Here is a 26534-nt window from a genome sequence, read left to right as displayed (position 1 = left end):
TTTCAAGCAGTTCCCTGTCCTTCTGGAACTGAGGGGCCCAGAACTGGACACAATACTCCAGATGCGGCCTCACCAATGCAGAATAGAGGGGGAGGAGAACCTCTCTTGACCTACTAACCACACCCTTTCTAATGCACCCCAGGATGCCATTGGCCTTCTTGGCCACAAGGGCACATTGCTGGCTCATGGTCATCCTCCTGTCTACCAGGACCCCCAGGTCTCTTTCACCTACACTACTCTCCAGCAGTTCAGCCCCCAACCTGTACTGGGACATGGTGTTGTTCTTCCCCAAATGTAAAACTCTGCACTTCCCCTTGTTGAATTTCATCATGTTTCTCCCCGCCCAACTCTCCAACCTATCTAAGTCTCTCTGAATGGCAGCACAGCCTTCTGGTGTGTCAGCCACTCCTCCCAGCTTAGTGTCATCAGCAAACTTGCTGAGGGTACATTCTATACCCTCATCCAGGTCGTTGATGAAGATGTTGAACAACACCGGTCCCAGTACCGACCCCTGTGGGACTCCACTAGTCACACACCTCCAACCAGATTCTGCCCCATTGACTACAACTCTCTGACTCCTTCCTTTCAACCAGTTCCTAATCCACCTCACTTCGCTCTGCCATCATCTATTCATCTAGTAATTTCCTCATAGAAGGCTATGAGGTTAGTCAAAGATGACTTACCCTTGGTAAAACCATGTTGACTGCTGTTGATGACCCCCGTGTCCTTGATATGCCTAGAGGTAGTGCCAAGGACAAGTTGTTTCATCACCTCTCCAGGGATGGAGGTGAGGCTGACTGGTCTATAGTTACCTGGGTCACTGGATAACTTCCAGTGTTCTCCCCTCATCTAGCCAGCCAGCTACGGCATTACAGAAGGCAATCAGGTTGGTCAAAGCATGATTTACCTTTGGTGAATCCATGCTGACATCCCCAAGTGACTTTCTTTGCTTTTACATGTTTTGAGCTGACATCCAGAGTGATTTGTTCCAGTTCAGGTTCTTCTAGAACAAGTGCACCTTGCAATTAATATGGGGAAAATGAACTGAATTGACTCCAAACGCAGCAATTCCTTCTCCAGGCCTACATTCACTCTGATGAAACTAACCCTGATACTACTTTCAGACTTAGTTCAGCTAGCAAGCTTCATGAACTCATATACCAATATCCCGCCTGTTATGACCAGCAGGTTGCTATCCTGTACCCAAATTACCAACACAAACTTGGCAAGTGAAAATGTCAAGTCCAAAGTAACAGCTTCACCTGTGAGAACTGTCTTTTGCCTACTCCAAAGATCAGATCAGAGCTGATGTATCTTACTATGAATTGAAGATCTGTCATGATTCTCCTCAAGCCAACCTCTTAGAACAAAGATGCAATACTACATTAATACATGATTAATATTTCAGGAGAAGAACTGAGGTGTCAAACGTCTACACCTCCTTTTGCTCCAAATTTCAGCATTTCAACACTGATGTGAGTCAGGCTTCCTTGTGATCCTCTAATTACAGCAAAAAGCTAACCAATGGTGCTTCTATTTCTTCAGATGGCCATATTACTGACCAGCACTGTTGGACAGTCAGGTCCTGGCTGTCTCGCTTCTGCTGGGTGCAGTCCACAAAAAGGAATTACACTGGTCTGCAAGCAGCCAGTCTTGGACCACTTCCTGTCAGCTAGGTTCTACTAAGATGCTTCCATTCTCCAGTTCCAGCTCCTATCCTATTACTGAATTGCTGTCATGTCATGTTACTGTTCAAGCACCTGCATTGATATGAAGATGTTTTCTGGCTCCTGAAGAACTTTCAGGTCCATTTGCAGAATCCCAGTGACTCCTTGCACATCTATATCTGCTTTAGCCATAAAGTAGACTATAAGCAGCCATCCCAAAATAAGAAACTGTCAATATCTGGAACCATTTGAAGTGTACAACAGATTGAAGATGTTAAGTTTCAACTAGTCTTTTCCACCAGGAAGAAAAGCCTGTCTGGTGCCTGATGGTGCTGAATCACTGATGAAACAACTCATCTTCAGCACCTTTTGGAGCAACAGCCCTAATGGGTGATCCAAGGAAGCAACAGTATTTTGACAACTAGAAGACACTCAAACAAGCTATGGTAACACGTGATCTGACCAGATCCAGAGTTTTCCTGAGCAAGTTGGAAAACCTCATGCTGAGGGGTGCAGAAACCTCTCTGAAAGGGACATATTTGTACTTTTGCTTCTTGTTCCTGGTCAAACTGCTGAAGGCCTTTGTATTCTGGCCGGTGCCTCTCTAGGACACCCCTGCCAAGATGCCAGCCTCTTGCAACTGCAGCTGGTGCCTGCTCTGTGAAGACACCTTGCCCCTATTTCTCCCCAGAGCTCCTCAGTTTGCTGGACCATGGCTCCTGGTGCTTGACTGTGGCTTCTGGTCCCCCATCAGAAATGAGAGGACACTCTCAGTGGTTAGAATCATCCAGTCCTTGAGAGAGCCCCAAATGCTATATATTAGAGTCCAAAACACAGCATTATTTCTCATCTGAAGGTTTCCAGATAGAGCTACCCCATTCTTTACCGAGAGTCTGTTGAAGGATGGGATAAGCTCTATTGCAGAAAAAGACCATGAGGTTCATAGTGCAGTAACACCACCAAGGAAGAGTCCCCATGTCAACCCACCCACTAACTGTTAAGGCTTTTAGTAGTCTTCTACAAGGATGAAGTAGCCCTCCCTTCTTTGCCTGCAGTTGTGTGCAGGTAGCCAATTAAAAAACAAAACTCATAATTCCAAGCTTCACACTTGAAACAACTTAGGCTGGGAAGTTTTCTGGAAGCCTTTGGTGTCCCCTCCGTGTAACATCTGACTCAGCATCTTCAGCACTCATCCAGCATGGGGACAGGTGCTACTGCATACAGCACACTCAGCTAAAGGCAGGGCAGCTCTTCCTTCGGGTAACTTCTCCCAGTTGAGCCAGGACCAGCCCTTATGTAAGAACTGCGTGCCTGGCAGCTGCAGCCAGGCTGGGGCTGTGCCCCACAGCAGTTTGGAGCATGGAGATACAAAAAGCAAGTCATTAGCACAAGTTCTCTCTTGCCCAGGCCAAAAGCAAAGGCAGCAACTCCTGAAAGGACTAGAGTTTAATTTTGGTACTGTCTGGCATGACAGAGGATGAAGAGTGGGATGGGAAGCTGCCCGCATGGATGCTAGGAACCCTGAGTGGGCTGTGACTTTGTGCCAGGGGCACCTGAGGTAACTGCACCAGTTCTGCTACGTGAGGCATGTGACTCACATGCTGCCCTCACCACTCCCAATGCCTACCAGCCTGGGCTGCCAGACTCTGTGCCTCTTCAGGCCTGGGCTAGCCCATGCAGAACAGTGCCCTGCTGCAGTTGGCTGGATCACCTTCTCCCTTTGATGCTCTTAATTCTGGATGCCAGCTAAATTAGCCTGTGCAATAGCCTGGGAGAGGGAAGAGCAGTAAGCACTGTGCCACCCGCTGCAGCAAGTGTAATGCCTTGTCTTATCTCTGCAAGTGTAAAGCACGTGGGACAAAGAGGTCAGACCCTAGGCATAAATACCAAAGAAGCAGGGCTGAGCAAAGATAGGTTTTCCAACAGATTAGCCCTTGTTTAAAACACTCTTACCCACTCTGAACCAAAGGACTGGAAGTCTGAATCCTTTAGTCTTAGATGTTGAGCAGCCACTGCTGAGCAGTCAGACACTTGTCTGCAGTGCAGGAGAGCCTTTCTGCTATGTCATTAAGCTGTGCACAGGGCAGACAAGGTTCTTCGTACCACTATACACTGCTGACAAACTGGAGGAGCACAATGTATATGTGCTATGCAGGTATTAGCAGTGGCTAGGTGCTGGAGGGGAGCATAAAGGCCTAATTCTATCTCTGGAGCACATTTGGGATGTACTGTGCCAGAAAGCTGCCTGGAAAAAAAATAAATTAAGGAAGCAACAAACTGGCACCATCTGAACTGAACCCAGCTATCAGATGCTTCTAGCTTTTCAGCTATCACATGTGAGGCCATAAAGAAATCCCACAAGGACTAGGTTGAAGGCATAGCACCCAGGAAAGTGCTGAGGACAGGCTTGAACTGGTTGCACTCTTCCACCCCACCAAAACTTGGGGACAGAGGTGGCCTGGGGGAGACAGGGACATGACAACAACTTGCTGGAGAAAAAGGCACCTCTTTCTTTGAAAGACAGCCCACACTGATCACTTTTCATGGTCTACAGCATGACCTCAGGCCATGGAGAGCAAATCTCAGCACCCTTCCCTCCCTGCCATCCCATCAGCAATCCTCCCAGAGCACCAGCAGCAGCACCCTCTGGAAGGAGGACACAGCCATCAAGACAGTTTGTCGACACCATAAGTAATAATTTACTGTGATTCAATCTGTGGCTTTGTACAGTTGCCAGGGTGGGATGAGGCCAAAGGAGGAGGGTATGGGGAAAGAAAAAAATAGAAAAAAAAAGTTGTTTGCCGCAGGCTTGGGTGAAGTGAGAGATAGTCCTTGGAGGGGCTCATGCTTCCCATTTCCTCTTCCTCTCCCCCTGTACTCCTCCCCTGAATCCGTTTGTTTCTTCCTTCGCTTCACCTCTTTCCTTGCGCTCTGCACAGTAGGAACCTCTCCAGACACAGTCCAGTCAGCTGAAACCAGAATAGGACACTCATTAGCACCCATCTGCCATAAGAACCAGCTGGGATGGTTTCCACTACCCACCCCCCACAATTTTGGATGACATTGCTACTGTCCACAGAGGGAAAGCAAAGGGCTACAAGTCTTGGGGGGTCCAAACCTGGGTCAGAAAAGCATCCAAACTTCTGCTGAAGGGAAAAAGCAAATGGTTTGCGGAGCGATGGCAAGTGTCAGAGATTTGACCAGACCTATGTCTGCCAAACCTCTGTTGAATGGGGCACTCTGGTGAGATCTTTCTCCCTCCTCCAGGGATGATGGGAAACACAAAGTCCAGGACAAATGCAGCCAAATCTCCTGGTCACACACCCAATCCTTCTTGCCAAAACCCAGTGTGTCCTTGCCTTGCTTCTCCTTTTGTGCCCTGATGTTCCTCTCTCTCTGCTCTTTGACACCGCAGATAGAATAAGATGGCTTGTCTGGTTTAGTTTCTGCTTGAGTAGAAAAAGACGTGCGCAGCCCATGGGGCACACTTGTAACAGAGGGGAGTATTTGGAATTGGCAGATGTAGTTACCAAGCCACTCTCCTTGATATTTGAAAAGTCATGACAATCAGGTGAAGAACCTGGTGACTGGAAGAAAGGACATGTTACACCCATTTTTAAAAAGGGTAGAAAGGAGGACCCTTGGAACTACTGACCTATCAGCCTCACCTTTGTGCCTGGGAAGATCATGGAACAGATCCTCCTAGAAGACATGCTAAGGCACATGGAGGACAGGGAGGTGATTCAGGACAGCCAGCACGGCTTCACTAGAGGCAAATCCAGCCTGACCAACCTAGTGGCCTTCTACAATGAAGTGACAGCATCAATGGACAAGGGAAAAGCAGTGGATGTCACCTATCTGGACTTCTGCAAGGCCTTTGACATGGTCTTCCACAACATCCTCCTAAGTTGAAGGCATGGATTCGATGGGTGGACTGTTTGGTGGACAAGGAATTGGCTGGATGGTCACATCCAGAGAGAGTAGTCAATGGCTTGATGTCCAGATGGAAAAAAGTGACAACTGGTGTCCATCAGGGGTCTGTCCTGGGACCAGTGCTGTTTAATATCTTCATTAATGATACTGACAGTGGCATTGAGAGCACCCTCACCAAGTGTGCTGATCACACCAAGCTGGGTTGTGTGGTCAACACACCAGAGGGACAGGATGCCATCTAGAGGGACCTGGAGAAGCTGGAGCATCTCTCTTATGAAGACAGGCTGAGGGAGTTGGGGTTGTTCAGCCTTAAGAAGAGAAGGGGTACTTTATAACAACCTTCCAATACCTGAAAGGGCCCATAAGAAGGCTGGGGTCCACTAGGGCATGTAATGACAGGACAAGGGGCAATGGTTTTAAGCTAGAAAAGGGTAGATTTAGGCTGGACATTAGGAAAAAGTTATTAAATATGAAGGTGGTGAATCACTGGAACAGGTTGCCTAGAGAGGTGTAGGCCCCATCCCTGGACACATTCAAGGTCAGGCTTGATGGGACTCTGAGCAATCTGTCCTAGTTGGAGATGTCCCTGCTTATTGTAAGGAGGTTGGACTGGATGATTTTTAGAGGTCCCTTCCAACACAAGACATTCTACAATTCCATTTTATTATTTTTAAGACACTCCTTTCCTCCCCTTTTCACCCCTGTTTCTGAAGACACTGCACATGCCAGTGCTGACCACTGGGCTGTGACAGATGCTGGGCTCCTTGTTTTCCATGTAGGGAGCAGCAGCATCCACCAAACTCATCCTGTCAGCTGTAAGCCAGAGCAGGAAGTTAGCCATGAGCTTACATCCCCATCTGGAGGAAATGCTACTGAACATCTGGAGGACTCAACCATGGAAAAACTCTGTTAGCAGTTGTAGGTGTGCTGGGTACAGCATTCAGCTCAGTTCCCAGAAGACCTCATGCACCTTAAATGGGAGCAGAGGAGTGGAACTGGATTTTTTTTCCTTAGAAGCAAATACTGCCAGCATTTCTTTTTTTTTTTTTTTTTTTCTTTTTTTGGGGGGACAGGTGGGGAGGGAAGAGCTCTGCTGACTCTCTGCCCTTGGCTTAAAAAGCAATGGAGGAAAACCAGCTTCTCATCTCCATCTTCAGCAAGAGCCTCTCAGTACCATCTCTGGACATGATGCACTTCTCTTTAGGACTCCAGCAGTAGTGTAAAGGGGTGAAGGGCCAGCCCAGGTGCTTGGGAGACTCCCCAAAAGACATTAAGGACAATGTTTGTATTGGCTTTTCTCCTACAACCCAGTCCCAGATATCCTTAGATGTATATCTCCCCAGTCCACTCATCCCCAGTTGCCTCTCTCCACTTCTGCCATGGAAGGAACAGAAGGAGCTGGTTAAACAGCCAGCTGTTCCTAGACATTTGGCTTAAGGCCACCCAGCTCATGCAGAGACACCCTTAGGATCTCTCCTTCACTGCTATCCAGGAACATAAAAGTGATTTAAATAAACTCACCATCAAAAAAAAGAGATACAAAAAGAGTAATAGTCAAGTGAAAATGTGAAATCTGAAAAACACTCTTTTTGGCTCCAGCACACATATTTTAAGAAACCCCTTATGGCTAATTTTCAATGCTACATCAGTTTCCAATATCCCAGGGGATATATCTGATAGGGAAAACTCTTCTAAGGAACACAGGGCTTTCACAGTGAGACATGTCTGCTCTGAAGCTTTAGGATGAGGCAATTCACAGTGAATGCATTAGGAGGCAATACACTCAACCAGCTCTTAATCTGACCTTCTTCTAGAGCCAGTCTGGTGAATGTGCAAGCAAGCTGCACACCTTCAACACCAGCTTAACTCCTCTTCCAGGGGGGCAGCATAGGAAGAAGCTTTCCTGGGGAAAGCACAGCATAAGACTTTTTAAAAAATTATTATTTATGTCAAATTTTCTTCCACAAAATCAGGGGGGAAAACATACAACTCTTCCCTCCTACATGCTTCCTTATGTTCCACTTACTTATGTTTTGTCAGAAAAATACTGTTTCAGTTAAAAATGTGTTTCATTTAAAAATACTCATTGCTGAAATAGTTTCTGCTGCATTTTTTTGCAGATGAGTGCATCTGCAGTCACCTCCTGCCTTGCTTCCAATACACCCCTGCTGTATCCCCCTCTCCTGCTTTATAACCCCTCTACACACCATCTCCTGCTTCCAAAACTCACCATAGTCATGATATCACACATTTACAGTTCATGCAGCCTGGGCCACTCTCATCTGGAGGATTCAGCTTGCGCAGCTTGTGCTGACGGATCTCCCGCACCAAGGTGTAGAAGGCATCTTCAACGCCCTGAAAGAAAAGCATCGCTTGATGCAGCTGCCAGTTTAGAGGGGGGACAGTTTAGAGGGGGAAGGGCTCTGCTCCTCAGCCAGGTAGTTCCTAGTGCTGTCTTCCAGCAGTGCAGATTGCAGAGTTAAAGAAACAAAATGGAGTTGGGAAGACTAACAGGGATGTCAGTGTAACCCCCAGACGGCAAGAGGCAAGGAGCCACAAGGGCAAGGAACTCCTTGAGCTTACAGCAGCCTGAATGAGGTCTACCACATAAGAGAAAAGCCACTAGATCACTGAAGGTATCAACTGCTCCATTTCACCCTTGTGCTCTGGGAGCCCAACATGGTCATTCCAGCACTGTTATATTCTGCCTGTAGGTCTGCCAAAATAGACTAAGGATAAGTTTAGCCAAATCCCTGACCTTAGCTGACCAGCAATGACTATGGGACTTGCTCCAGAGCCTTGGAGAAAGCCCTGAGAAGTCATCTTCCCATCTCTTCTGCCAGAGCATGAATTATGCACTTCTCCAGATTGGAGGAAGCCCAAACAAGGAAGGGAATGTCCTGATGGAGCATGTAGCCTTGAGGAAGCAACTACGTCCAGCACTTGCACCTGTCTGCACAGTGGTGTTTGCCTACTTCTGCCTCTCCAGGACAGCACCAGAGAAAAGAGAAAAATAAGAAAATTTTGATTAAACCCTCGTCCTACCTGTCTGGTTTTGGCAGATGTTTCTATGTAGGGGATCCCGTAACTCCGGGCCAGGTCCTGCGCTTGCCGGGTCTCCACTGTTCGGGCTGGCAGGTCACATTTATTTCCCACCAGTACCATAGGAACATCGTCTGAGTCTTTCACCCTTTTGATCTGCTCCCTGCAAGAGTACGAGATGCCAAAGTTAAGGAAGAAAAGGCATCAGGGGCAGCTCCAAAACACTCTCCACCAAATTATTTTTCAAGAATTAACAGCTAGGTTTCATTCCTGACAAGAACCTTGTGTTGGGCTTTCAAGAGAATGTAAATGACCACAGCAAATAACTGAATAAACAGTCAAAAGCTAGGTCACTTATTGAAATGAGACCTAAACATCTTTCTGCTTTTTAAGTGCATAAGTTTACAAAACACAACCTGAAATTATGACCAACTATAAGACATGAGCTTAATACAGTTTAAACTAAATAAAAATGAACACTCAAGCAGTTACATGTGTTATTTCCAACACTTTAGATCAAGTAATTCCCTTGAAAGGGAATAAAAAAAACCAACAATAAATCACCTGCATACAAGAATTTACTGAGCAGAAAAAACAGCTTTTGGCAGCTATAACCTCTTCTGCAGATGCACAGGTAGTATTTGCTTTCTTTCAATTTAGTTCAAGTCACTCAAAGTTGAGGAACCAACTGGGAAGTGAAAAAGCTGTAATACTCACTTCTTCATTCCAACCTTGGATTTAAATCTAGGTGGGCAAGAATGACATCTACCACTTCTAAAAATCTTAAAGGGCATCATGATCACAAATAATCTATTCAATTCCCTCCTGATACTTCCTTTTCTTAAACATTTAACTTCAGATGCCAACCAGCTTTTTTTCCCTTGCTCGTGCATCCAAAATATTTAATTGGTTTATTTGACTAATAAAAGCTTTATTTAAAATGCTGATTTCTGCATTCTAATTGAATTCAGATTTCCATCCAAAAGCAGTTGGACATGTATTGCACACAAAAAAAAATATATTTTTTTTTATGTAGTAGAACATAGAAATGAGGTCTGACTATGTCTATGATACACCATAAAGCCACTTAAATGTTCCATGTAGCATCCTGATCAGCAAATTAAAGTACTATATTTAGTGCACAGGCTACACTTAGCTGAAAAGAGATACTTCATAATGCTTCCAAGGAGAGAGACAGGAGAGACAGTGCTTCTCTGGGGAGTATTTTTTTAAAGTACAAACACAAAGAGCCCAGGCAAAACAAGATGAAAGCCGGTGATTTAAATAACGATTAAAACCGGAGCTTGAAATCAAGCTATCCTACGAGTGATTCACAGGCACCAGTCCTGGCATAAAGATGAATGCTGCTGAATTCTTCAGATGCTTTAGGAAAATTCCCATCCTTTGTCCTCTGGTTCAGCTAAAATTAGCCAAATTAGTCAAACAGTATACTTATCACTGAACATGCCTACTAGGTGAAGACTGAGACATCTCAACAGCTCACAGTAGTGCCTCTAACTGCAGAGCAAGGGAAGGCTGTGCCTGTGCTTGGAGCTACAGGATTATCTGGGACCTGGGTTTATGATGAGACTGGGGTACAGAGAATCACAGAATACTTCCAATCCCAGGGGGAATGGGAAGGGACAACTGCCACTAGACCAGGTTGCTCAAAGCCCCATCCAACCTAGCATTGAACATTAACCTCCTGCTCCATCTTTGCCCTGGTTGAAAACAAGCTCCAAAGGGCCAGGACTACCTTTCCCCACCTGTGTGTGGCCAACACACAACAGCCTTGCCACAATGGCTGAGAGCAGGGGAAGCAGCCCTTCCTGCCCTTCTCAGCCTCCCTTCTCAGATCCTGGGCCCAGCAGAAGTTGCTGAGATCACCTGCACTAACAAAGCAATTCCATTAATTAGGGAGGGGCAGGAGGGGGTCACAGAGATCTGCTCTCTCTTTAGTCACCATAAACACTTAAACATCACATTATCCAGCCCCAAAGGCCACAAGAAATCCCTTTTGATAGGTTTTATTGGAGTCACTGACATTAACCATCTGCTCCATCTCTTCCCCAGGGAATTGCCACTTGAGATAATAGTCTTTGCTGACAGCCAATGCTTCCACCACAGGTCCCCATCTAAATTAGAGGGGAGGGCAGCAGAGTGCAGCAGCAAGACCTCCCCTTTGCACAGGCCAAGATGGAAGAGGCCCTTCCCCAGATACCAACCTGTACTGGTGAATATCTTCAAAGGACTTTGTGTTGTTGATGGCAAAGACGCAGAGGAATCCCTCCCCCGTTCTCATGTACTGATCTCTCATGGCACTGTACTCCTCTTGCCCTGCAGTATCTAAGATGTCTAACAAGCAGGTCTCGCCGTCAATGACAACTTGCTTTCTGTAAGAATCCTGCAGGTCAGGAAAGAAAGGGAGGAGGACACATTAATGGAGGGCTCAGGTCTGGCCAAATGAAGGCATGTAGCAACTGCATGCCTGGTCACACTCTGCCCAGGTTTATGCCCCATTAAACAGCCAACTCAATCTGTTTCAAAAACAGGATGGAAAGGGAAAAAAAAAAAATAAAAAAATTAAATAAATAAATAAATGAAGCAGCTGAGCAGGTTTCCCCTTCATCTGGTAGAGTCACAGGGAAGGTATCCCCTGGCTTGCTCCCCCTATTCCCAGCCCTGCCTCTGGCAAACTAGGGGCAGCTTTGTCTCTATCAAACTGCATAGCCTCATTCATCTCTGCTACCCATCCCCTGGGTATGGTGCACCATCCTCAACTCTCAGCAAGAGAAGGAAAACAAAACCAAAGATATGAAACAAAACCAAAGGTATGAAAAAGGTATGAAAAGGTATGAAAAAGGTGTGCCAGCAATATGAACATGACAGCACTTTGCAGCCATAGAGGCTACAGCTGCAGTTTAAAATTAACTCCCACCCCTCCAGCCCTGGGAAGCATCTCAATACACCCCAACCCACTCACACCCCTCTTTGCAGCACAGCTTGCATTCAATTCATTTAAGCAACAGGTAAAGTCTTTGCTCTGTGCACATGTGCTCTTTTTTTCCCCTTTTATCCTGCTCATTTCAGCATTGCTGTGTTGTTTGTTAGCTGGCTGAACAGCCAGAGTCAGCTCCTGGGCATGATCCAAAGCAGCTTAGTCAGAGTAGGGTGTTTTGTTGGTCACATTTGGAGGACTGGCAGGTAACTCCCTGTGCATCCTAAATTTCACCAATATGAAGAATAATTAAAAGGAGTCACCCTGGAATGTGTGAGAAGATGGCCAGGATAGGGGGGATGTGGGGCACAACCAAGGGAGCTGCAAAAGCTTCAGGGCTGGTGGGTAGCTGCAAGTAGAAAAGCACCAGGGGCAAGAGGGATGACAAGTGGCTTGTGGCTGCTTGAGGAAGAACAGAGGGGCTGGGGGGAACAGAAGAGGAGTGCAGGCATCTTCTGGGGTATGGCAAAAGCAGGCAGGGCAAGGAGGGCATGCTGGGAAATGCCATGCAAGGTTTACGTTTCCTGCTACCTGTTTACATTGAGAAAATTCTCTGCAGGCATGTGCAGGAGGCTGGAGACAAAAGAATTTGGATACCGAAACTCAACATATCATTAGGTCAGAGCTGCCTTCACCCACCCTAAGGTCCAAGAGGGGACACATCCATGCAGATGTCTCCCCAGCGAGGATGCTCTCCATCAGCAGCTTTTTTGCCAAAAAAAACCCTGAAATGGGTTTCTAGGAAAAGCATATGATGCTACTGGTAGCAAGTATGAGAGGGGAGAGGAACTGAGGAAGAAGGCAACCACATCCATAAGCAACATGCAACAATGGGACTCGGGAGCCCTTAAATCAAATTCCAGTCTCTGCCATGCATTTTCTAGGTGTCCTTGGCCAAATGACCTAATAGCACATGCCTTTACATCCTTTATCTCCTTCCCAACTGTAGTATTTCTGCTTTTCTACCAAGCCTTGCCTTGCTTGTTTATTTAAGTTGTAAGCTCTTGAGGGGACTACACATACAACACCAACTAGAACAGATTTCTGATCTCAGCTGGGGCCTTTTAGCCATTACTATAATAATAACTGCTGAAACCACAGCTGCATTTATACACATCTGGTAGAGAATCCATTCGGACTGCAGACAGAGAGGTTATTTATTGTCCAGCAGGCACGACAGAGCTGTAATCTGCCTTCTCAAGGTGGACTAAATCCTTGTGTAGGGCAGCACCTGCAGTCCACACTTCTCCCAAAAGAAGGCGTAAGTCATACAGGGGGTAATTAGCATCTTGTAAGCAACAGTGAAAGCACTTGGAAAATGAAGTTTTTTAGAAAGTAAGAAAAATAAAAAATACAGTGTCATGGATGTTGAAGACTAGATCCTGCCTCTGCACAGTCTGGAGGAGCACAGAGTTCCTGCCTGCTTCTCCAGGCAAGATGCTCAGCTAAACAGGCCAGTGCTGCCATCCATGCTGACTCAGACCCAGATATCAAGCTTTAGCTCCTCATGATGCAGTAGAGGCAGCACTCTGGGAACCACAACATCTTGCTCAAACTGCAGGATATACATAATAGCTCTGATGAAATCCATTTCATCAGTAAATCTCCAAATATCCTGCATGAAAAGTCAATATATTTACTCTGATTTCACAGGATGATAAATGGAAGCACTGGGGCAAAATGGCTCATCCATCCCAAACCTTTAACCCATCCCTACACTGTCATCTCATCAAAAAGGAGGACTTTTTTTGCTCTCTCTCAGCCTCTGCCCACCTCTGCCTGCTTCTGCTGCCTCCCTCACCATCTCTCTTCATCAGACACTGCTGTCCTTCTGTGGAAGGCACAAGTTGGTTACACACATGTAGTGACTCAGAATAGCTCTGTGAAGCAGAGGAACATCCCTGCTCAAATTCAGACATGAGAGCAATCTCCAAGAATAGCAAGAGGAAATCATGCAGACAGACTTCATGCCCAGAACTGCTTACCTCTATTGTGGGGTCATACTCATCAACGAAATGATTCTGTATGAGCTGTATTGTCAAAGCACTCTTCCCAACACCACCAGCTCCCACCACCACCAGCTTATATTCAGTCATCTTCCAGCTGACCAAAGCTCAGGACTTCCAGGAGCACCACTACCTGCAAGGAGAAACATGGCCGCTGTGTTAGGAAAGGGGATCCCTCCCCATTACTGTCTGCTCTGCAGCAGGGCCAAGTGGTCAGCCCCCCTTTTCTGCTGATAAAGGAAGAAAGCTGCAAAACACTGCCTCATTCCTCAGATGTTGAGCATTCCCTGTGTCTCCTGAACGTCCCAGGAACACCCAAATGCTGTGAGATAGACACACCAAGGTCTGGGATCCAGCACATTGTAATACAGAGATACCTAGTTCTGCAAGACAGACGTGAAAGGACACAGTCCTTAAGGTTTTGCCTGTCTTTTAAGTTGCTTGACTTTAGTAGGGATTGAGGATGGGACAAGGTAAACCCACTTCACTGCTATTCTCAATGACAAAGAGCCATTCCTCAATTCTTTGGGTGAAAACAAGAAGCCCCCATCAGGGATGCAAATCAACCATGAAATTGCCATCACAGATTATTCTGGTTCAGGACCACTGTGGTGTCTCATCTCAAGACTGCACACACACCACCCTGGTGAGCCTGGCTTGGAATTGGGGAGGGAGATGGTGGGATGGCCCATGTTCCCCAAGGGTCAAGGGCTTTCTTACCTTCTTCTCGTCCAGCACACTGACTACCCTGAGAATCTATGCAGATAAAATTATACTTATTTCAGTCTGTCAACCCATACTGTGCTCCAGGATACAAGAAATACATAGCCTCACCTAAAACCATGAAACTTCATCTAAATATACAGCATGGAACTGCAGTATGCAGAGCTATTTAATTTAACTCTCTCTGATAGTAATGAAGATTACTTTAAAATGGGCAAAATAATCCATTAGACTGAAACCAAAACTGTGTTTATCCTGTCATACACTGTAATCCTTCAGCCTGATCATCAGGATGCAAACTTTACACATTCCCCAAGCAAACCTCAAAAGGTAAGGGTGTTACTGATAAGAAAATACAGGTACAGGTTGTATAAATCAAAAGTTAACCCTAAAATAGCCTATTTAAGAGGCCTCATTTTCCATAAGTGCTCAGCACTGTCTCAATTTGCCTCATTTTAAGCTGGCCATCCAAAAATCATTAAATAGACTTGAAAGCCTTGGCCAGTGAGGTTTAAATGTCAATGCCCACAGGACTCAGGAAGAACTCTCCCCAGATATGCTGTTAGCTCCATGTCTTCACCCTTAAGGCTGCATTAAGCCTCAAACCACAGGGCAGGTTTGAGATAGTGGCATATCCACACCCTATGCCCATCCTCCATCTAATGATGCTAGCACTGTGCTGGCCATCTCAAGAGGGAAGGAGACTGTGAAAGGGACTGCTTCCACAAGATGAAAGGTGCTATCATGAAAGGTGCTAATTTGGAATGATTACAGTCAGACCCATGCTTCTGCAGCACTGTGTGCTTGCCATATCCCTTTATGCCTGCAATCCCCAACAGACTGTGACCTTAAACCGCTCAGGACTATTCAATCACCCACTTCAGCTGGGCACAGTCAGACACAACCACCTCTTGACAAAAACCTCTTCTGAGCTGCTGTCTCAGTAGCAGAAAGGCAAACAAAGCTCCTTCTCAGCATCCAGAATGCAATGGAGGTGGTATAAAAGAGCAACCAGAGCACAAACATGATGCTATGCAAGACCTCTAGTTGCTGTGCCATTCTTCACTGCTGGAGAAGCTAAAGGTCATTAAACACAATGGAAAACTTGTGATGGTGGGGAAAATGAGGTGCAAATAATGCAATATCCTAGGTTCATACACCAAAGTGCCACTCCTTCCAAGAAAAGTCTGATGTTCCTCTCTTCTGATGGTCAAGGAAGACAATCAGGTTGGAAGCAAGGCTACAGTATACCATCTAAGTGATCACACTAATTGACAGTGTGCAGCTTACTGTCCTCCATTAATGCACATGCTCACATATATGAACTTAAATACAGTAGGTCTCAGGGAAAAGTGAGATTCCCACCCAGGACTTCTTATCTCTCTCAGATGGAAAGAGATGATTGATTGCCATGAGGGACAGTGACAGGCTCAAACAGGGACTGAGGAGCAAGCGCTGATTGACCATCTTCACCAACACTGCTGGCCAAGAGGGTATCACTCCTGCAGGACAACAGCTTCACAGCTGAACACAGAGGAATTACAAGGGTCTGAAGAAACTCTGCAACCAACTCCCATCTTTCATATAGAGCAGGGAGCTCTGCAACCCCTAGCAAAACTCATGGCAGCTGCAAAGAAAGGCCTGCAGCAGCTATGATGGCTCTTGTTCTTTATCTGGTGCCAGTGATCTAGCAGCTGCTACGATGATGCTCAAGGGGAACAGCCCAGGTCTATGGGACTTGCTAAGGCAGTGAGAAATGTCTAGACTCAATCTGGGGAAGAGAATACATGAGTCCTTGAGGAGAGGGTCCTTGGAGTCCTTGGAGACCACCCCAGTGGAAGGCATTGCTTGGACTATCCCTTCAGAAGATGCACAGCCACCCAACACTCCTGGTCCACACTGCGAGCTGCTGAGTTCTGCTGCACAGCAGAGGGGCAACCACACACCAGCCAGCCCTGCACATCACCACCCCAGCCCAGAGCATTGAGCTCTGGCTCCTCTAGACAAACACAGACTCATATCTCCCTGCTCCACACCCACTCAAAAGGCAGGAGAAATGAGGAGGTAGAAAGCTATTGCTCCCCATCACTAACAGCCAACACATGGACAATTTACATGTAAGTACTCTGCAACATTGGTGTTTGGTCACTCACACCACACCTAGGAAGTGCTGGTGCTAACTCTTGACTGCTCTACATGCCATCCTCATCCTGGCAATTGCAGGAGAAATTCTGCAGCTTACAGAGTATGGCAAGTTCAGCCCAGCTGGCTGTTTCACACCATTAATGCAAAACATGTCCTAATGTACAGCGAGAGCGTGGGGAATGCTGGAGAGCTCTGGGCCTGAGAGCTGCCCGAAATAATGTATGCTAAAATCAATGATCTGACAAGTTTGCTTCCTTTCCTGAAGGATACACAATCCTTCACAGGGATCTCTCTTCACAGGGAGTGTGTGACCCAACCACTCATCAGAGCACATGCAAATGCGTCAGGAGAGAGACTGGCCAAAGTTAGCAGGGAAAGCAGGGATTTACAAATGGTTGAGCTGTGTTACAAAGTCAGGCAGCTGGTCTTACCCTTAAATTGACCTTACCAACACCATCTCATAGCTCCCCATTATGCTCTTTGCTCCTGAATACAGGAAGAGCAAGGCTGTTCAACAATGCAAGCACAGGTTTTAACATAGGGGTGGGTGTTCCTCAATGCCACATGACCATCACCACCACTGCATGCACTGGTTCAAGGAACAGCCATCCTGAAGACACTATTTCCAGCTCTCCTAAAATACAAAGGTAGGAAAAAAGAGTGTGAAGTTCTTGCCATAGAGGTAGGAAAAGACACCTCAAATTTTCATGCTCAGTCTGGGGACACATCAGAGGTTTACAGCCTGTTGGTTGTTGTGAAACCTTCTCCAAATGAGAAGATTTCCAGAGGAGGATAAACAAGAGTTTCTATTTTTCAGCAGCTAACACAGAGCAGACAGAACTGATTATTACATAAGAAGGAAACATGAAAGTACAGCCCAGTCCCACACTGAGGAGGAACAGTAATTCCTCCATCCTCTGCAAGCTCATCAAGATCTGAAAGCCTGATCGTGGTCACTGTTTGGTGTTTTCTTGGCTTGTCCAAGTTTATCACCTCTACCATACTTAACTGTTGCAGTCCCTAAAAGCCATGCAGGGATGTTGAACAAACAGCTGAGTGAGATGACGAGAACAGCTGCTCAGGAGTACTGTCTAAAAAGAGGAAGGCTGGGATCCATGTGCCAAGCCAACAGCCCCCACACGGAGCCAGAGCTGCCACTGCTGCATTTCCTGACCTCATGGATTTTCTCCTGTAGTGAAAGAGCTCCTGGCTCCTGTTCAAAGCTCTCTAGGAAAGCCTCACTGAGTACTTCCGCCTGGCAGCAGCAGCAGCTGCTTCCAGCCTGGTAGCGAGAGCAACACAGCTCCAAACAAGCCTAGTGCAGGAAGCCAGGAGAGCAAACGCCCAGCCCAAGTGAGCACCAGCATCCTACCTTTGTCTTGCAGTACATCCTATCACCCCACCACAGTTTCAAGAAAAGCTCAGGTGCCACGTGAAGAGGATTTGCAGTGGGTTTTCAATGCATTCACCATGAAGGAGGCTCTGACACCCTTCCAACAGGATCACTGAAGGAGCTTTCTGTGTCTTCCCTTTCCTCCCATCACATTGTTTCTCCCCCAGGATGGGCACCAAGCCAACTAAACAAGAAACAGTTTCTTGCACAGCTTTACTACACTGAAGCCAGCCACAACATAGGTTTTACAACTAGTTCATTATTGTTCATTATTGAACATTTACCCTCTACCTCTCCATTGGGAGTATTTGTATTTAAAGGCATCAGATTTCATTGTCACCTCTGCATAACTCTTCAGACACATCTCAGATTGGGCATCCTGTCCTCCAAAAACCCCCTGCTCACAGGCATTGAGGAGCCCTCAGACCACAAACACTGCAGTGTTTGATTTAATTTTCCTTTGGCAGAGATGCCCTGCAGGCAAAAATTGACTGCAGTCCTCTAGAACAACATTCACCTCAGTACACCATGCCTGCAATCCAGTAATCCTTATCAGTGATTTTAGAAAACTGACTAGGCAAAACTTGCTGGCTCACCCCAGTGACTGTCTGGGCTCCTCCAGTTGCTCATGCACAAAACTGTCACCAACGACACAACATACAAGCTCTGAAGGGACTGAAGGAACTTCTCCAGCAGTGGGGTATACCACCATTTGTTTTCAATCAAGGGTCAAAATGCTGATATTCTCTATGGCCTGCCCAGCCTGAAAGAAATTAGGCAAACAAGGCTGGCAAGCTGATGCTCTGTTATGAACCACAGCCTCTCCAATGCTTAGTTTTCAGGTACTTGCTGCTTTTTAAATTAAAAAATGGGCTGCACATCTCACTCACCATTCTTGTTGGCTTACTGGCTGCTTATCTGCAAACTCAGACAATGCAGCCCTCAGATGAAAAAAGAGTGAGGGATGCTAAAGAGGGAATCAAAGTTGCAAAAGTTGCCCTGCTTTGGAGAAACACTTTGGAAATAAGTGTCTTCTATTAGGGGTTAAAATAAGCCAGAGAGAAACAGAATGGCTCCTTCCATCCTCTGCAAGCTCTGTAAGATCTGAAGGAAGCAGCAGCCTGTCCCAAGAGACTGAGCAAAAAACTTTTGCTCCAGAGGAAAACCATTATAAAGGGGTAAGGAATGACATCACATAAGAGCCTCAAAACACAGGCACACATTCAAGGAAAAACCTGGTAGGCAGAATAGCAGAAAACTGCAGGGAGGTTCAAGGCACAGGTGAGTCTGGAAGAGAGGGAATAGCTCTCCACAGCAACCATAAACATGTCCCAGCAGCAAGATGAAAGACATGGCTTTCCACGAGGTCTTGAACAGGCATGGATGTGTCCTTGCACCAGATGCAGCCCTTGCAGTTTCCAGTTGAAGCACCTCTGGAAAGAAAACGCCTCTGCCAGAAATGACACAACCACAAAGGGTTTGTGAAGTCCCTGCTCACCTTCTTCTCCAGAAGAGATGGAAGGACAAAGGAAAACAAGATAGCTGCCTGTTTTCTGTTCCCTGGTTCCTGCTTCAGCCATCTGATAGTCCAGTAACAGACAAAGCTGTGCAATAACCAGCAGTAAGCTGGTCCAGCTACACTATTCCTGTTTTCCCTCTTAAGTAATAAATATTCTTAATAAAGTTATTTGTTGTCAGCTTACTCTAAAGAAAAACAAGTAGTAGGCAGCTACACCTGAACCACCCAAACCAGCAAACAACTTACAAAAGTCAGTAACACAATAAACCCAAAGAACAAACCAGTTACCCAAGAGGTTTACCTCTGCATGAAGGAATTGTCCTCCTAGCCCATAGAGGCCACCAAAAATACTATACTCTAACAAATGACTAGCAGGTCCCTTAACTCAGCTTATAAAACAGGACTTCTCATCCATGTCTACAACATCCTGAACATGGCATAGGGAGTAACAGACCATTAGGAAAGTCTGGCAGGTGCTGGGATATGCTTGCAAATCACCTCCTACCATTACCACCCTACCTTTCTCCCTGAAAGCAAGGAGCCTGTCCCACCATAGCATTTGCAGAAGAATCAATCATCCAATTAACTTCCACAAAGAGAAAGCATGCTGCTCTACAGGTTACTTACTACTAGTTTATGCTAAGGTCTGAAGGAAACAGGCAAATGATATGCCCTACCCAACTGCTGAACACAGACCCTTCAAAAAATCACAAGCAGAAGGCAGAGACCACCTGTGCTAGCACCCAAGTTACTAGCTGAAAACACCAGTTGTCTGCCTCTAGAAGGGCCAGGAATTTGAAGAAATCAAAGGCAGCTTTTAAATTACACCTGTGATTTATGATCAAACACTTAAGTACTGTTTGAAACTCTAGATGAGCAAGAGTAGTAACCAGCAAGAGTGGTAGCCTGCAAAAGGGAAGAGAAGACTGGAGTTCTATCTGAAATCCTGGTAAAGGTGGATGCATAAAGGCATGAACAGACCACAAAGCAGGCTAGGACAAGAGGGACAATTACATGAAAACTGAGCTGTCATGGTTTGGCTCAGGATGGGCAATTAGACCAGTGACAACAACGCTCTCAATCCCCTCCCCTTCCCACCCAGCTAGGGAAGGAGAGAGATAATGAAGGAGAGAGACTTTCCAGATCGAAAACTAAACTAGACAGCTTTAGTTAAATGCTAACAATAAAATAAAATGTGTACAAATACATACAAGTATGTGCAGGAATGTGCAGAACCCTATTGCCTCCCCCACACCCAGCAACTCCCCTGGCATCTCCTGAGCTGGGAGCAGATCTGAAATGTCCTGGAGCTGCCAGAGAGAGAGGCAGAGCAGACAGGAGCTGAGGGGAGAGTTGTGAGGGTCAGGAATGCATGAGCCTGGGGATCAATGGTGATGGATGGACAGAGTCCTCCCCAGATGTCAACCATAAAGAAAAGGGGAAAAAAAAAGAAGGAAGATATACCCTTATAAGGGTTACATTGACTAGTGCTGAAGTGGAACACTCACTCTTGAAAAAGCTGAATACATCCAAGGATGGTGACTCAACCATCTCCCTGGGCAGGCTGTTCCAGTGCCTGACCACTCTTTCAGTAAATAAACTCTTCTAATATCCAATCTAAACCTCCGCTGCCACAACTTCAGGCCATTTCCTCTGTCATTCACTTGGGAGAAAAGGCCAACAACCACCTCCCCACAATCTCCTTTCAGATAGTTGCAGAGGACAATGAGGTCTCCCCTCAGCTTCCTCTTCTTCAAACTAAACATCCCTAGTTCCCTCAGCCACTCCTCTTATGACTTGTTCTCTAGACCCTTCACCAGTTTGGTGGCTCTTCTCTGGACACACTCCAGCCCCTCAATGTCCTTCCTGTAGTGAGGGGCCCAGAACTGCACACAGTGCTTGAGGTGCAGCCTCACCAGTGCTGAGGGGTACTTTGCACCTTTTAAAACCTCAGTGTGCCCATAGTACTATAAGAGGAGATGAGAATCTGGGACAATAAACCCACTGCTGTTCTCCAGATAGGCGAGCTTAACTTTCAGTCAGTATTTAGGACCTAGTGCTGACTCTGCCAACACATGGGAAAGCAGTGCAGGGAAGGACAAGATCTCACTGCTGAGATGCAGAAGACTCCTAACTGCCAGAACTCCTCCGCTTTTATCTTCTCTCCAGCCTCCCAAGATGAAGCAGGTGCTTCAGAGGCAGACACTTCCCCACCTGGACTGGCAGCTCTCCATATTACCGTGGAAAAGAGACTTCTCCTAGGTCTCCCACAATGCAGAACATACTCTGTGCGATGGAGAGGCCAAGATGGAGCTCAAGAAAAGAGCCAGCTTTTAAACTTTCTTTGCATTAAAATCCCATCTATAAATGGGATAGGTGAAAAGCAGCATGATGTACCTTGAGCATATGAAGAGATGGACAGGTACCCAGGAAAGTTTAAAGCAAGATCTGCACTATGTATGACAATAACTGTAACTGCTGAAATGTGTGGTAGGCAACCACAAAGCCAGCCTCTGAGCAATCTCTTGAATTGCTAGACTCAGTACCAAATTGTACTGATTTTCCTACAAGATATAAGGTGCAGTGAAGTAGAATCTTGGACCAGATGAGTACGTAGTGCCACTGTATCTCTGTAATCAGAGCTATTAACAGGGAGCAAGAATATAAGGCTTTGTGGCAAATGCTGCCCAGTATAGGGGTGGATTTACAAGAGATGCTGTCTCCAGGCTGGTTTCCTAAAGTACCTGGTATCTTCTGACTGGTCCTCTTGGTGATGAAAGGAGCAGCTGCAAGGAAGCTGCCAGGGAAAGGTACAGCCTCTCCTAGGATCCACTGGTCCTGCCATCACGCTAAGGCAGGTCACAGCCACCTGGCTCTCTGCTAAAACAGCACAGGAAGGGACAACTTCAGATCTCATCACTGAACTGCAACAGATGGAGTGCCCAGTGCTAGAACTGGGGGCGGTGCCCATGCAAGAACAGCAATATCATCCTCCCAGTTGTACAGACAGGCAAGGGGAAGCAAACAAGCCAGAGGACTGGCCCAAAGTTATCAGTGCGTGGCAAAGATAGAAAAAAAAAATTCAGGCAATTTGAATTCCTATCTGGGGTTTTCATATGAGACAAAAAGCTCCCAGTAGAGGTTTTGGATGTGAAAGCTGTTAGGTCTCCTACTGGGTCTTTGTGTCGGGCTGTCAGAGTTGGCAGCTCCCCTCAGCCCAGCTTCTCTGGGCAGAGATGGTTGAGGAGGCATAGTGCATCAAGCAAGAAAGCCCAGAGTGCTGAAAGAGGCACCCTGCTCTCCGGTTACCCTAATAAAATCACAATTGGGTGCAAGTGGACAGCAAAGAGACAGATGCTCCGAGGCACAGATAAGCTACAGCAGATGCAGGTAGGGAGCACAGAGGCAGGCTGAGCAGCACTGCCATTTTTCCCACTCAAAGCCCAGCTTCAAAGGGGAAGCCACCAATGTAAGGCGGCCTTGTACATCACTTAAGAAAAGGGCTAGTCCCAACCTGACCACCATGCCCATCATGCCAGAAAACTACATCCCATAGTCAAGAGATCCATTCCCCCTATGAGATTTCCATTTTCTTCTCCCTCCCCATCCTTCTTCCCTGTTCCTCCTGAACAACTGCTTATGGGGACAAATTAGGAAGCTGGTTTCAGGAAACATATCCAAGCCATTTTCACTGAGAAGAATTTGTAATGGAAATATGCCTGGCTGTTCAGCTTCCTGCTTGTTTTAAATCCTAACACATATGTATTTTTACATATGCATATTTTATAAATGGATATGGAAACTGCGTGTTTGCAGCGGGGAAACATCAGTGATTGTCTTAATAGTGCTTTTAGTGTTTTTAATTTTTTCTTTTAACATGGAATGGATAAGAGACTTTTAAAAGCTCAGGTTTTGGAGGAAAATAATATTACAAGAGTATTGATGAAGTCCAGTCTCCAGGAATGAAACAGTGCATGCAGCACACATCCTACCACACTACAATTCTCACAGCAGAAAGGTCCAGAAAGTAAGGCAGTGGGATTGGGTGAAAATAGATAGATGCTTTTGGCCAGCAGCAGAAAAGCACACAAAGGAGTATCCTGGGACTGCAGGAGCCCTGCCTGCTCCTGCCCATACGCACTTACCCTCTGGATGGCTAACCAGCCTTGCAGACAAATAAGGTCCTCCCATCTAAGGATTGTTTAAGTCCCCCTAAGAGAAGAAACAGAGGAGGAGTGAGATGAAACTCTCTCTGCAGGGACAACCAGCTCTGGCTGGGACTCAGGTGTATCTTGGAGTACCCTTTGCAGCACCTAAGATTTTGTACATAAAAAGGAAAAGCAGAGTCAAGCCCTCTGCACCCTCTCACATGGTATATCACAGGCAACTAATGTATTTTTCAGCAAAAGTTGGTACAGCACCTTTTTTTCAAGACAGAGGGTAGAGCAGTGCAGGTGCAACAGTGTCAGTTCCACAGGCTAGTTGTGGGTAAGAGACAGTCCATCTTGGGAAGAAGATACAAGACTGATATTGCCCTTCCATTCCCAACGGGACTCCAATAGGAAGCTCGGAGCTTAAAGGAAGAGCTTGAGTGATGCCAAATAGCCAAAATCAGACACTTCCAGAGTGTCTCCTTTACTAGTAAGCCATTTAATTTACATGATCAAATATAACAATCATTTTTCTGCATTTATTGAGCCCTTGCAGCGTCTTTGCAGGTACCCAACCTTATTTATTAGCAGAGTAGGGACAAAGGGGAAGAAAGCACCACAGCAAAAAGTAAACTTGCAGGACTCAATTTAGCAAATCTGGGGAAAATGCATTAGAAAAGCAAGTGATGGGGCGTATTAAGAAGCCAACATGAGGGCACCAGGAAGAGGAAATAAAAGGAAGTGAGATGGCACCAGCTGCTGGGGCCCCAACCCTGCTCTCCTTCCCACTGGGACATGGTATTGGCAGCATGACACCATGCTGTTGCAATCATGAATATGCATTATCCAGTCATTATCCAGTGGATATTCAGGGGCAAGCTGCTGATTTATGAATCTGACAGCTGCAGCATCAGTCAGCTGCGACCTAGAGGGATGGGGCCATTGAGCACGACTGGTCTGGAAAAGACCTCCAAACCCAGATCTTCAACAGCCAAGGCAAATTAATTACTCACAACCAGGTCTGAAGCCAGGCAGAGCCAAGTAATGCATTATGTGTGCAATACTGAGCAACCATCATGCAACACTGACAGAAACAAAGAGGTCCAAAGGTAAAGGCAGGAGATTTAAGCTTGGATCAGCATATTATACGTTTGGTCTCTGGATTACCCAAGCCTCACTTTGCTGCTTGTGGTAAATCTCAGCCACACAGGCTTGTTAATGTGATGATCATTTCCCTCCCTCTGCAGCAGTCTGATTTTTTTAAAAAAACAGGCAATCTTGCTGTGGGTGGATAATTTAAATGTATCACTGTCACAGAACAGACCTGCTGCAGAGAAGAAGATGAGGTACAGACTGCAACTCTCCATACTGAAAAGAGAGGAATCTCCCTCTTTTGGCTCGGGATTGACAAAGGGACACTGTACAGGGACTCATCCTGGCTGTCTTGCAAGTGTTATCACATGGATGCAGAAGACATGGTCCTTCAATTCTGAATAGCCTCCAACATAGGTTCATAGATCCCACCCTCCAGGAACACACAGCACAGCAGATCTAGGAAATAGTAACTCTACCCTGCAACAAGATACCCACAGCAATTAAGTGACTTGCTAGTGGTCAAACAGGAAGCTTAAGGTAAAGTTGGGAGATTTCTGCTTTCCCATGTTCAGGCTTTTAGCACAAGAGTGCATCAAAGGCTGTTGGTGATTATGTGAGGGACAGGAGAATTAATGCCCACTCCATCATCTCCATCGCAGCCTCCTGAATCTGCTGGTAGACCTGAACAGCCAGCAGCAGGCGGGGGTTTCTTTCCAGAGCTTCCATGGGAGCTCATAGCAACGATGACATACCAGACCTTCTGAAGCCACTGACTTCTCTAACACCTTGCAGCAGTAAGGTTCCCAAGCTATAAACATCACTTCTTTTTACCAGGTTTGTATATACAGCTTCCCATTTTCTTTTCTGGCAGTCCAGCCACCTCCCACTAGCCTTTCAGACTTTCTGACCCTGCTGCCGAAGCAGAACTCTGCAATGTTGGGAAAACATAACATACACAGGTATTTTAAAAAGAAACACAGCATTTTTCATTGGACTTACTCTTTAACTTTATAAGGCTCATGCAAACAGTTCTGTATTTGGCCTGAAAAAGACATAACCATAAAAGGCAAACTTAGAACTTCAAAGTTGACTTATCCTGACAGCCCTAAGTCACTGTGTGTGTAGAATGTATAAGGTACAAAGTTTTTAAGTTTCACAAAAGAAGGGAGAGGATAGCCCAAGCTACAGAGTCAGAATAAAAAGCGCGAGTCCCAAAACTGAGATCTGACCTCAAAGTATCACTTTAAGGAATGGGTAAGAAGTAGTGTCCCTTCAGTGTAGCCACTAAAACCAAGACAATCAATACCAGCTGAGGACCTTGTCTGGTCCATTTTAATTTTCAACCATAGCCCACTTGGAGCATTTATCTCCCTCAGCATTTTGAGACAGTAGCAAGGTAGACTAGCATTTCCTGGGAAAGAAAGGGCTAAAAATACTCCCTCATTCAGCCAGGAAGGCACAGAGTGCCTAGAGAGCAGCTATAAAAGACAGCAATCATAAAGCAGAAGAAAGGTGATGGAGTTGTTTCCTCCTTCCTGGAGACATCCGCCATGAGGAATTGCACATGACACTAGTGGGAACTGGCACAAAGAACCTTCTTCCAAGATCAGCAACTGAGTATCTTCCCAACACCCTCTGCTAAGAGACACAAAGCATTCCCTCCTTTCCCCTACCACTGACTCCTAAGGAAACACAGAGCCTCCTTAAGGAGCTTCTGCAAGGGAGGTGACAAAAATAAGCCCGAGCATGTTGTATCAGTCTCTGAGTTCACCCATCCCTGTGCACTTGCAGGCATCTGTTAGACTATGCCTGGAGACCACAGCAGAGGAACTGCTGCAGCAAAGATCAAGATGACTCATGGT

General features: G+C 46.1%; 1 protein-coding gene across 1 annotated transcript; it reads right to left on the bottom strand.

Moving 5' to 3' along the window:
• Positions 1-4342: 4342 nt before the first annotated feature.
• On the bottom strand, positions 4343-23638 carry HRAS (Harvey rat sarcoma viral oncogene homolog). The gene is made up of 6 exons (XM_009996423.1): positions 23572-23638; positions 13626-13779; positions 10868-11046; positions 8646-8805; positions 7831-7955; positions 4343-4636 (listed from the first exon to the last, which is right to left on the bottom strand). Exons 2-5 carry the CDS (start codon positions 13734-13736, stop codon positions 7836-7838), a joined length of 570 nt encoding a protein of 189 aa, XP_009994725.1. The 5' UTR covers positions 13737-13779; positions 23572-23638; the 3' UTR covers positions 4343-4636; positions 7831-7835.
• Between the last annotated feature and the right edge of the window lie 2896 nt (positions 23639-26534).

Source organism: Chaetura pelagica, unplaced genomic scaffold (assembly GCF_000747805.2).
Source record: "Chaetura pelagica isolate M959 unplaced genomic scaffold, ChaPel_1.0 scaffold74, whole genome shotgun sequence".
NCBI lineage: Eukaryota > Metazoa > Chordata > Aves > Apodiformes > Apodidae > Chaetura > Chaetura pelagica.
Note: the sequence above shows the minus strand (reverse complement) of the source record. Positions and strands in the feature narration are given on the sequence as shown.

Bases quoted from the DNA above. Each gene is read 5' to 3' on its own strand.
- HRAS (XM_009996423.1), bottom strand. From the start codon at position 13,736: ATGACTGAATATAAGCTGGTGGTGGTGGGAGCTGGTGGTGTTGGGAAG. The intron at 11,047-13,625 runs GTAAGCAGTTCT...CCTGACCTGCAG, and splicing joins AGTATGACCCCACAATAGAG to GATTCTTACAGAAAGCAAGT. The intron at 8,806-10,867 runs GTTGGTATCTGG...GTACTCTTGCAG, and splicing joins GAAGATATTCACCAGTACAG to GGAGCAGATCAAAAGGGTGA.